Source organism: Solanum stenotomum, chromosome 8 (assembly GCF_019186545.1).
Source record: "Solanum stenotomum isolate F172 chromosome 8, ASM1918654v1, whole genome shotgun sequence".
In the NCBI taxonomy this organism is placed as follows: domain Eukaryota; kingdom Viridiplantae; phylum Streptophyta; class Magnoliopsida; order Solanales; family Solanaceae; genus Solanum; species Solanum stenotomum.
The window spans coordinates 57,077,569-57,088,925 of NC_064289.1; the positions used below are offsets into that span (position 1 = coordinate 57,077,569).

An 11,357-nucleotide genomic window follows, 5' to 3' on the forward strand; every position below is an offset into this window, starting at 1 on the left:
TAGCACAAAAATCTTCATTATCATCACGTTGATTACAAATTGATTTGAAACCATCTTAGCCTTTCTTCAACCTCGTTGAACCATTAGATCATTGAACCATGTGCTCTGATACTACTTATTGGGTTATGAAGGTTGATTGAGCGTCATGCGGAAGCTTACAATTTGCAAATCATATGGTTGATAAATCAGATAATAAAAACTTATACTAAAAATCAAAATATTATTATATCAAAACTAATATAAAGAAAAACATTGAAACTTTAGAGAGAATAAATCTCCTCATAAACAAAAGTCTTAAACGACTACATTGTGGATGTTATTGTTTTTGTGTTAGAAGAAACAAACCTATATTTATAGAGTCATAAAATCTTTTCTTACTAGAAAAAGAGTCCTAAAAGGAGAGAATAAACCAAATATAAAATAATATTATATTTTCCTTTCAAGAAAAGTAAAAACATTTATGGTAATGTTTTGTCTTTTCTTTTAGGAAAAAATAAAGTTCAAATAAGGTAAGAAAATCAGGACAAAACCCTAACATCAACATGATCAAAGTATACAAATATTTAACTGTGCAGAAGAAGAAGAAGAAGTCCAGAATTTTTCGTTGTTTTAAAATGAGAGGAAATTCCTCTATTTATAGACAACAAAGGGTAGTGTGAATAAATGTTTATTGTGTCTCATCGGAAAGGTCACAACTTTTAATAAAAGTCGCAACTTTTCATAAAAGTCGCAACTTTTCATAAAAGTCACAATTCTTCATAAAAGTCGCAACTCTTCATAAAAGTCGCAACTCTTTGTAAAACTCGCAACTATTCGTAAAAGCTGCAACTTTTTTATAAAAGTCACAATTTTTCATGAAAGGAAAGGCTAATTTTGGAAATAAATAAATTAAAAGGGAATCCTAGTTTGTGGTGGCGCCATGTAGGCATGCCTAGGGTTTTTTTTTAATTTTTTTTTTATATATATATATATATATATATATTATGTTGTTGAATACACCTCACCAAACTATTAGCCCAACATTATTCTTATATATAACTACAACAACAATTACAACTTTTTTGCATCTAATTCCAGTTTATTTTGTAGTGTGTATATATTGGTATAAACATATGATAGTCGATATTCACTGTTTTGATTAATCCACATTCGCTTCATCTAAGGCCAATTAGAGGGGGAGGCACTCGCTATATGGGGTTTTTCTATTTTCAAGGCTCGAATATGAGACTTCTGGTTAAGAGAGGAAAACTAGCATTGAAATGTCATGCTTTGTATGTTAAACACTGATTATAACACTAATTGCAAAAGAATATTGATTTACAATATCAAAGATGTTAATTATTACATCTAAATCTTGTAACAAAATTGTAAATTACAATCAATTGTTGAAAAATGCTAAAGAGGACTTGTTTCAAGTAGACAGACAACCTATTTCTCTCAAAATCTTTCAATTCAATAAATAGTTATTTCAGATCATATAGACTCTAACTTACTGTCAAAAACTTGTACTAATTCGCGCTAATGAGCAGATTCAAGGAGCACGCGTAGCTACATTCTGCTTTTTCAGAACTTTGTACGATGCTGAGGCAAGAGATTCAAGCAACCCCTTCGTTGATCACGAGTTCTCTTCTGATGTTTCTGACTCATCCCCTGTTGAATGAAAGACAAAACTTACAAGATCACACTTAACTGAAGTTTCCAAATTGAAATAGTGTGTTTTTTTAGCCAGGAGGTCACAAACATAATGTTGCAGAAATGCAAGATAATAGGTACAATGGACCCAATGTGGTCCCAACCTTTCACTAGACCCCGTGCATTATGGGAGCATAGTGCATCGGGTTGCCCTCTTTTAATCTAAAGTTCAAGAGTTGAAGCAAAAGGAAGTATAGTAGAATATGCCCCTCATAGTGAGTGTTGCGTTTCAAGCAAAATACAACACAAGATGACAATAACAACATACCCAGTGTAATCCCACAAGACACAAGTGAGTTCTGGGGAGGGTGGAGTATACACAACCTTACCCCTACCTTGTGGAGGTAGAAAGATTGTTTCCGATAGAATCCTCACCAAGACTCATTTGACAGACAACTTCCGTTTAATTCACAGAAAATCTAGCGGACAAGAAGAGAAAGAACTCCAAATAGAATCAAGTGAGACTAAACTGTATTGATAAAAGGATAGATAAGTATTACCAAACAATGATTTAATTGTTGGTTTCTTGGGCTTGCCAGTTGTTTTCTCCAGATCAACTGTCAAAAACAAAATGAAACATCGAAGTCAATGATGATCGTAAGTCAAAGCTATATAAGGGTAATTATACCAGAGAAACACTTAAAACATCTAGAAGTTAACGTATACAACAAAAATAAAGAAGGTAAATGCAAAGCAACTAATTGTCCTTTATACTCATGATGTCCGAGACGTTTGAGGGCTCTCAGATATCCAATTATTGAGAATTGAATGACAGGAAACCACAAGGAATGAAATTTATGTTCAAACAACTAGCATCACTTTGTCAAGGAATACTAAATTCGTTAACGTTTCAGTACTCAGAAGACTTCAACTTTAATTAATGGCTTGGCTGGTTGGTACTATCGCAAGAAAGAAATATGCATAATACATGTAGAAACACTCAAACTTGGCATGGAACTGCAAATAAGCACTCCAACTTTGAGAGTGCACATCTAGATACCTCAACTTGGTCTCAATTGGCAACTAAACACTCCAACTTGTCCCCACTGTATCTCGTGGAGACCCAATGCTGATGGGACAAATAAATTTTGGAGGTGTCTTGGATGATCATTTTGTAAGTTGGAGTGTTCAACTGACATAGTGGAGACAAGTTGAGGAGTCTAGATGTGCATACTCAAAGTTTGAGTGTTTAGTTCCTCGTTGAGGCCAAGTTAAAGTGCCTATCTATGTATTATGCAAGAGAAACAAAAAGCAGCAAACAGCTACTAGAAGAAATTAACAAAACAAGGTTCAACCATATAATGTATCTTTAAAATTAGAACCTCACTATGTTATTGTGCTTTGATCTCGTGAAATTGGATACCTGTCTTACTCATCCTAACGTCTACTTCTAGCTGCCAAATGTGATACCATACTCTAACGACAATATTGCCAAACGAGAATCAGGTCACAACAGCTAGTTTTTCGGAAAGATTTAGCAGGTCCACGAGAGCAAAAGCAAGAGTCGGCTTCAAGAAATATTCATCCATGAAAAAGTGAGAATACAAAATGGTTACATTATTAACTTCATATATTTTATTGTTCCATCCTTGCTTTAAGTTAGCACTGCCAGGAGTCAGTTCCACCTTTTCACAGTCCTCTCGATTTCTTGTGCTGGAATGTGTGGGTTAGAAATTTCAATTCCAATTTACACATGTGACATATTGGACATTAAGCTTGATATTTTTCAGATGTTATTAGAGGAGCATGATTAATTGGACATGCGTACGGAGAGGAAGAGATGAAGAAAGTACCCATTCCAGGCACTTGACAATCATTCACAACTTTGAAATTCTTGTACGTGTACCCGACAAAGTTAATGTCCTTAGACGAGAGCATCTGTACAAATGATGGGTAAGAATAAGATAAATAGGAATTACCAAAGGTCACACAAGAAACTGTGAAAACCTTGAGGATGCACATCTAGACACCTCAACTAGTCTCCACTGTGTTAATTGAACACTCCCGACTTAGAAAATGGTCATCTAGGCACCTCCAAAATGCATATGCCACGTCAGCATCGGGTGTCCACAAGACAAAGTGGGATTAGTTGAGGTGTCTAGATGTGCATTCTCAAAGTTGGAATGTTTAGTTGTCAGTTGAGTGCAAGTTAAGGAGTCTATTAATGTATTATGCCTAAATAAAATGTAAAATCAAATGACATGTCCACATGATGATGAGAATGAATACCTTTCTCCATGGACCAGATCTTGACGTACTCTGAAAATGAGATTCAGACTGCGACGCCAGCCAAAAGATTTCATAAATGAGTGAAATAATTAAAACTAAAAGTTTAAGAGAACGATGCACAGGGATACCTCTTCAAACTTTTCAAAATTTTGGGTGTCCAACTCATCATTGACTTCAGGAATGAAAGCAGCTTCCATCTGATAGATTTTATCCCAATCTATCCCTTTAAACCACGGGTGGGCCTGAGCGGTGAAAAAGGAAATAGAGAAAAGAAACCACGAGGTTACGGTTGCAGTTAACCCCTAGATCTAATACAGGAACATAGCTTAAGACACACCAGACAACACCTTTATTTCATCTGTGCCGTTGGAACCAAGTCTCTCGGTGACATTGCAAAGAAGTTTGCTTGTAATATCTTTGGCTTCTCGAGATAGCTTTACTTCTTCAGGAAACTTTAAATGATTTTTCCAGTTAACTATCTGCATATGCAATGGTAATTTTTGAGATGATACAATTATGTGGGAGCTTTCATGTAGTATTCTGTGAAGAGAGAAAACTATTTGAAGAATCAATAGAATCTAGTTTATTTTATTTAGAGTTAATGGTAAAACACACACCTAAATTATCACCTTTTCGCGAGTTTCATACCTCAACTATCCATTGTTCTATTTACCTACCTGAACTATCACCTTTTCGCAGTTTCATACCTTGATGTTGAGTTGGCCAAATATTTGTTCACAATCGACACAAGAGCATGTAGGCCAGCACAACATCGAGGTATGTTTAAATACAAAGGGAGTGATAATTGAGGTATGAAAATCGCGAAAAAGTGATAGCTTAGATGTGTTTTTGACATTGACTTTTTATTTTATAAGGAGAATCAATAGAATCTAAGCATCAAGAAATCCAAAAAGAAAAAAATGATGGAACATATACAGGTAGTCATGATTGATCACCTTCCTACAAGTTGACATGGGATCATCAGAATAGAAAGGCGGATAACCGATGAGCATTTCATACATAATAGCGCCAAGCGACCACCTGCAGAATAAAATCGAATCTACAGCAAATGGATACAAAGAGGAGAAAAATATAAAGCATATCAACTATAATCTACCCCCTCCCTTAAAAAAAAAAACAGAAAAAAAGAAAGAGAGAAGAGAACGAGGCAAGAGTGAATAGAAGAGGTTGGGCATAACGGGTGAAAGAACCACTAGAAATTTTACAACAAGAGCTATTATTATGAAGGACATAAGATAAAAGTTCCCAAAATATTAGCAAAAATGTGCATTCAAAGTCCTCATTATAAAATACAGAAGTGTACTAACCAGTCACATTCCATTCCATAACCTTTCTTCTGCAGGACCTCCGGAGCAATATAGTCTGGTGTACCCACTGTAGAATAGGCCTGGATTATGCAAACAACTAGAATTAAATATATGAAGAGAACAGCTTAAGCGAACACTCAAAATCTAAACAAAACCACATAAAAGAATGCTCCTGCGTAAGTCAGCAAGTTAACAGACAACAATTGTTTCATTTTCATTACCAAACAGAGAATGACATACTCCAATAAGATGTGAAGTAGTGTCTGTTGGAAATTTTTCAGAAACTGTAAAGTATTCTTGAAAGCTTGAGGCGTGTCAAAGACACGGTCCTTAAGGATATTTCACCTAGTATAGGTGTATCCCTCAGAATTCAACAAGCTCTTCTAGTATAAAAACTAGGAGCACAAAAACTAACAAAGATTACAATAAAGAAGAAACTCAACACAACAATAGAATATGGGGAAAAGAACTTCCTTTCCAATCCTTCACTAGACGAACACATGAGAATATATATATAGATATAAACAAACATCTCACCAAAATGATGAAGATGCCCCGACGGTTTAAGAAGATTAATAGCCATACAGAGACTAAGATTTGATGGCTAATTATGAAGAATAAAGGCAATAAATATGAGAAATGGAAAAAGTACAGTGAATGAGAGTACCCACATGGGGATAAACTTACAAGCATCCTCCTATTTTTCTGCCAGTTTTCTAGCTGCTCTTGCTGAGTGCGTTTGGGAGCCGTAGGGCTTTCACTCTTGGAACCTCCATTGGCACTATCCCCCATTGAGAAATCCTTCTCTTCAAGAGTACTGCAGTCTAAAGGCTTACATAGTCCAAAATCTGATAGTTTTAAATGACCATATCTATCGAGTAGCAGGTTATCAGGCTTAATGTCTCTGTAACAAATAAAAGGTGGCTGCACAAAGTTAGTGTGCTTTAAAGAAGTCTGAACAAATGAATAGCCTGTTTGTCCAAGCTTCCAAAATCTGCTTAGTTTGAAAAGCGTTTTTTTGTCAGAACTGCTTTTCCAAAAGGTACTTATGGAGAGTAGCAATTTGTGTTTGATTAATTAATTTGAAAAGCACTTTTGCAATATTAGAGCAGTACTTTGTTCTTGGTCAATATTTCAAAAGTGTTTTAAGCAAAAAGCTAGTTGTTTTAGCTTCCGAAAAACAGCTTTTCTTACTACTCAAAGTCTCAAGCACACTTATTTTTTCTAAAATAAGCATTTTTTGTTAAGAAAAGAACACTTTAAACTTCTCAGAAGCTTGTCCAAACAGGCAGGTAAATAAGATCAAATCTCCACCTGTGTATATAGTTATGTTTATGGATAGATTCAATTGCTAAAACAGTTTCCGCAACATAAAATCTGGCTTCGTCTTCAGTCAATATATCCTTCCTCATGAGTAGTGTCATCATATCCCCACCGGGTAGATATTCCATAACAAGATACAGATAATCGTCATCTTGGAAAGAATAATACAGTTTGACAATGCAATCACTGTCCACCTCCGCAAGAAGATTCCTTTCAGCCTTCACATGCTCAACCTAATACGAAAAGCTAAAGACTCGGTAAATATAGCGGTAGAATTGGGAGTTGCATTTGATGACCATATACTCCACGTACCTGTCCTCTACGAAGCATTTCTGATTTCTTTAGCTTCTTCATTGCATATACCTGACCAGTTGTTTTTTCTCTACAAATTCTGACCTGTAATAATAGAGAAACCAATCATGCAGATTGGCTTTTTTTCCGACAAAGAACTAGCTTTAAGTACCATTAGAAGCATGGCATTAACAACATATTTAACCTATGAATATTAATACCACAAATATACCTCGAGGGATATAGATAAATGCAGGATATTAGTACCATAAACAACAAATATAAATTGCATTGCCACAACATATTATCCTTCCACACTAGTAGCCGTAGTCCCGTAGTTTCATGTGCTTCAATTGTTGTATTATTGTGTTGTAGTTATTGTCCTTTTTCCAGAATATTTTGTCTTGCTTCCTATAGTATTTTGTTATGGCTTCTTTACTTCCGCTATTTCTTTTTCCTTGAGACGAGGGTCTATTGGGAACCACTTCTCTACCTCTCAAGGTAGGGGGGTAAGGACTCTCTCCAGACCCTATTTGTTGGATTGCATTGGATATGTTGTTGTTATTGTCATGACACATTACAAAAGAAATTCTCGATACTGATGCCTTAAAATATTCAGATGATTCACCGTGAGGAGCACTAACATGCAATTATCGTCAATATTTTCTCGGAGCATTGGGAAATAGGGAGGTGTAATATTTATTATTTTTACGTCCGAATGTTTTACTTCCAAGTACAGAGTTAAGGCAAAAAGAGAGGATCCGGAGAACAGAAAATTACACTAGTAACAGAATAAATATTATACTAGGAACAGATGTGTGAACAGGAACTTAGATGTTTTTGATAGAAACATTACCTCTCCAAATGCACCCTTTCCGATCATCGTTAATAATTCAAAATCATCAGCTCCCATTTTATGCCTCTGGAGTCGCATGTATTCAGTTTCCTTCTTTTCCAAAAATTTCAGTAGGTTAGTTTGATCTTCCTGTGAGACATCGGCGTCTGCCAGCTTTTGTTCTAGTAAAACTCGACTGCAGGCCAAATGAGAATTAGGAAACAAATAGAAATTAAAGCATTATGGATGCCAGAAAGTTCAAATATGTCAAGAATATAATTATTGAACAGAAAAATCCCGTAAAGCTCATTCTTGTAATAATATAATGAGGCTAACCATCCATGCAGAGTATTTCAAAGGAATGGCTGGTACTAACATCTTTAATATTGCTATATTGCACATGATATAATTTTCTTGCAGTCTCTTTGCTATATTTGAAGTCGGCTAAATTGATCCACCACAACTATTTGAGAAGTTCGACTATTTCACAATATATCAATTATACAAGAGTTATAATGATGTACTCCCTCCATTTCAATTTGATAGTCTGGTTTTGACTTGACACAAAATTTAACAAAGTAAAGAAGACTTTTGAATCTTGTGGTCGTAAACTAAAGATATGTTGAATGTACCAAAATGTCATTTAATCTTGTGGTCTTAAAAATGTCACGTGGAAAATTGAAATTAAAGAGTTGTCAAGAAAGGAAAGAAACATTCTTTTTAAACAGACTAAAAAGGAAATTAAGACAAACAAATTGAAACGGAGGGAGTAACATTTAAATCAAGAAAACAGCATGCCCATATCTGAATCTAGATTCAAGTGTTGAATTTCAACTCATCATGGCAACTGAATGCCTCTCCGTCTATGGAGGAACATGTCTCTAATGAAATTAATGAACAAAGTAATATTGCATAAAGGAGAAAGTCTAGTAACTAAAGGGAGGTCGTAAGACAAAAGTAGCATCTATTGTCGTACCGCTCTTTTCTCTCCTGCAAATTTTTCATCTGCTCCTTGTAATGTTTCTCAATGTATTGTTTTGCTGCAGCAACCCTTTGCTTTGTTATATTGGAAGCCTCTTCGGCTGACGGTGGCTTGCCATCACCGGCCATTGGATCCTTCTTGGTTGATGACAATTTTTGGAACCAACCTCTTGCTGAATCCATTCACATATCCTCAGCACATGAAGCAACACATAAGGAATCCTCGAACCAGATACTCATTGTAATCCGACTTACAATCATACCCCCAGAAGTGAAACCTATTAACAAATTGTTGAACAAACACGTAAGCAAATGCATAAAATTAACAATTAAATATACTTGAGTCATCTGTTCTTTTGACAATAAACAGCAGTTAAATCCAACTTTTTTTTTTAGGTATTCCACCGAAATCAAAATTACTCTGGACTATCATAACTAACAGAAACTTATATCGGAAAGGCCAAACACTTTGGCCTGACGGAAATGAACAATGACGAAATGGATTCAGTGCCGAACATATCAAAGTCATCTGCTTTTCACAATAACAGTAGTCAACTCCAACATTTTTTTGTTCCACCGAGTTCAAGATTTCATTTCGAACCATCATAATTACCAAAAGCACATATAGGAATCAACTCAATGCAGAACATACCAAAGCCATCTTTTCTTATCATTAGTTAAATCCAACTTTAGTCTGGTTTCCACCTAAATCAAGATATTACCAAACGCAGAACCTCAACAAAACATATCATGAAAAAATAATAAACTATTCCACTCATAAACATACTCAAAATATGATTATGAAAGCAGCAGATTCGATCCAATCCAATCTTCGTTAATGAGGTGATTTTCATCAAAGATTAAGTCTTTCTTGCAAATTAAAACAACCCCACCAAGGAAATGAAGAATCTTGCAAACTCATATTCAAACTATAAGTGTTACAAAGTCATTTTCTTTTATCATTAGTTAAATGCTGAACATACCAAAATCAAGATTTTCCCAAACTTGCAAACTCATTTTTCACTCTATTTTGAAAAATCCAAACAAAATACTCACACCCACATCACATTTGTTTCATACACAAATAAAGAATTCATATATTCGATCTCCGTATTCCAGACCTCACCTATGAGATTACATTGGGTTTGTTGTTGTTGATCTCCATATTACAAAAGAATATGGAAAAAGAACCAAAACGGATTGTGATCCAGATCATCAGCAAAACAAACCCACCAAGGAAAAAGAACAATCTTTCAAACTCACATTCATTGCTGAGGATCTTGAAAGTCATAAAACATAAATATGTCATTTCAATTGGCTTCAGGTGGCATTTATGTCTTCCAACTTTGAATGTGCACAATTAGACACTTAAATTTGTATAAAACATTCTACGTGACGTAATACACGTAGAACACCACATAGGACAAGTTTAAATGTCTACTTATGCACACTCAAAGTTGGAGGGCGTAGATGCCAGCGGAAGCCAAGTTAAAAGACATATTTGTATTATATCCATTTTGAAACTATGAATACATGAAAATTTGGCTAACTTTTAACACTATTTAGAAGAATCCAAACAAAATACCCACACCCAAATCAGTCATCACACTTGTTTCATACCCAAATGAAGAATTCATAAATCCAATCTCCACATTACAAAAGAATATGAAAAAAGAACCAAAATAGATTGTGATTCGGAAACCATAAACTAAAAATCCTGACTCCGCCTCCCGCCTCTAAATCCAATCATCACTAATACAGATGCAATCTTCATCAAAGATCAAAACTTTATTTCAAATCAAAGCAAACCCACAAAGGAAAATTACCAATCTTGGAAACTCACAATTCAAATTATGAAAAAAAGTTGCAATTTTTGACAAATTTTTACTCCATTATAAAGACCCAGAAAACATACCCACAAACATATTATAACAAACTTGCCCACATGATTAATAAAAAGCATAGCATAAGAAAATTAAATAACATAAATGCAAAACAATATGAAAAAAACAATATTTGAGCTTACCCACAAATCTTTTGTGATGGAGAAGAAGATTGAGAGACACAATAATATTCAGATTGATTAAAAATGGTGTAAATTTTTTTGTTTATATATATGAAATATGGACAAATAGAATTTGTATTATTATGTAGTAATGTTTTTCTCTTTCTTTTTCTTTTTTTTGTTGTTGTTTTTTGAAGTAAGAAGTAAAAAAATGGGGGAAAGAAGAAGAAGACAGTTAACCGGCAGTTTCTCTGGTTACAAGTGATTTTGGAAAGCTATTGGATTAGCTTCCTCCCATTCCCTATTTATTCTTTTTTTGTGTATATTTATGTCACTCAGTTAATAGTTGGGCGTGTTTATATTAGGTATAAGATATTAACGTATCTTATAACTTGATTTCAGCTGATACAATAGACATTTAAATTTGTATAAAGTTGAACAAGTAGACACATATGATAAGTGTGTCTATTTGTTCAACTTTTGAATAGTTTAATTGTCTGCTTGTACCAGGGCCGTCTTAACCCCTAGGCCACTAAAACCATCATTTGTGGCTCCATATATTTTGAGGCCTCATTTTTGAAAAAACAATTACTTATATATGGTTTTTTTTTTATAAAAATAAATTATATGTACTATGAGTGTTATGATTTCTGCTAAGAAAATTGCATATGAG

General features: G+C 34.5%; 1 protein-coding gene across 1 annotated transcript; it reads right to left on the minus strand.

Annotated features, from left to right (window-relative positions):
• Positions 1-1,316: 1,316 nt before the first annotated feature.
• On the minus strand, positions 1,317-10,965 carry LOC125872858 (uncharacterized). The gene is made up of 14 exons (XM_049553654.1): positions 10,706-10,965; positions 8,675-8,957; positions 7,720-7,894; positions 6,885-6,968; positions 6,564-6,805; positions 5,937-6,153; positions 5,250-5,329; positions 4,878-4,962; positions 4,269-4,400; positions 4,050-4,163; positions 3,922-3,969; positions 3,486-3,570; positions 2,193-2,249; positions 1,317-1,650 (listed from the first exon to the last, which is right to left on the minus strand). The coding sequence occupies exons 2-14, from the start codon at positions 8,860-8,862 to the stop codon at positions 1,616-1,618; spliced, it is 1,542 nt and encodes a 513-aa protein (XP_049409611.1). The 5' UTR covers positions 8,863-8,957; positions 10,706-10,965; the 3' UTR covers positions 1,317-1,615.
• Between the last annotated feature and the right edge of the window lie 392 nt (positions 10,966-11,357).

What these genes read in the sequence shown, in the direction of transcription:
- LOC125872858 (XM_049553654.1), bottom strand. Translation starts at nt 8,862, where the DNA reads ATGGATTCAGCAAGAGGTTGGTTCCAAAAATTGTCATCAACCAAGAAG. An exon ending in AAATGCTTCGTAGAGGACAG is followed by an intron (nt 6,806 to 6,884) that starts GTACGTGGAGTA and finishes TTTTCGTATTAG; the next exon opens with GTTGAGCATGTGAAGGCTGA. An exon ending in TATGGAATGGAATGTGACTG is followed by an intron (nt 4,963 to 5,249) that starts GTTAGTACACTT and finishes TTTATTCTGCAG; the next exon opens with GTGGTCGCTTGGCGCTATTA.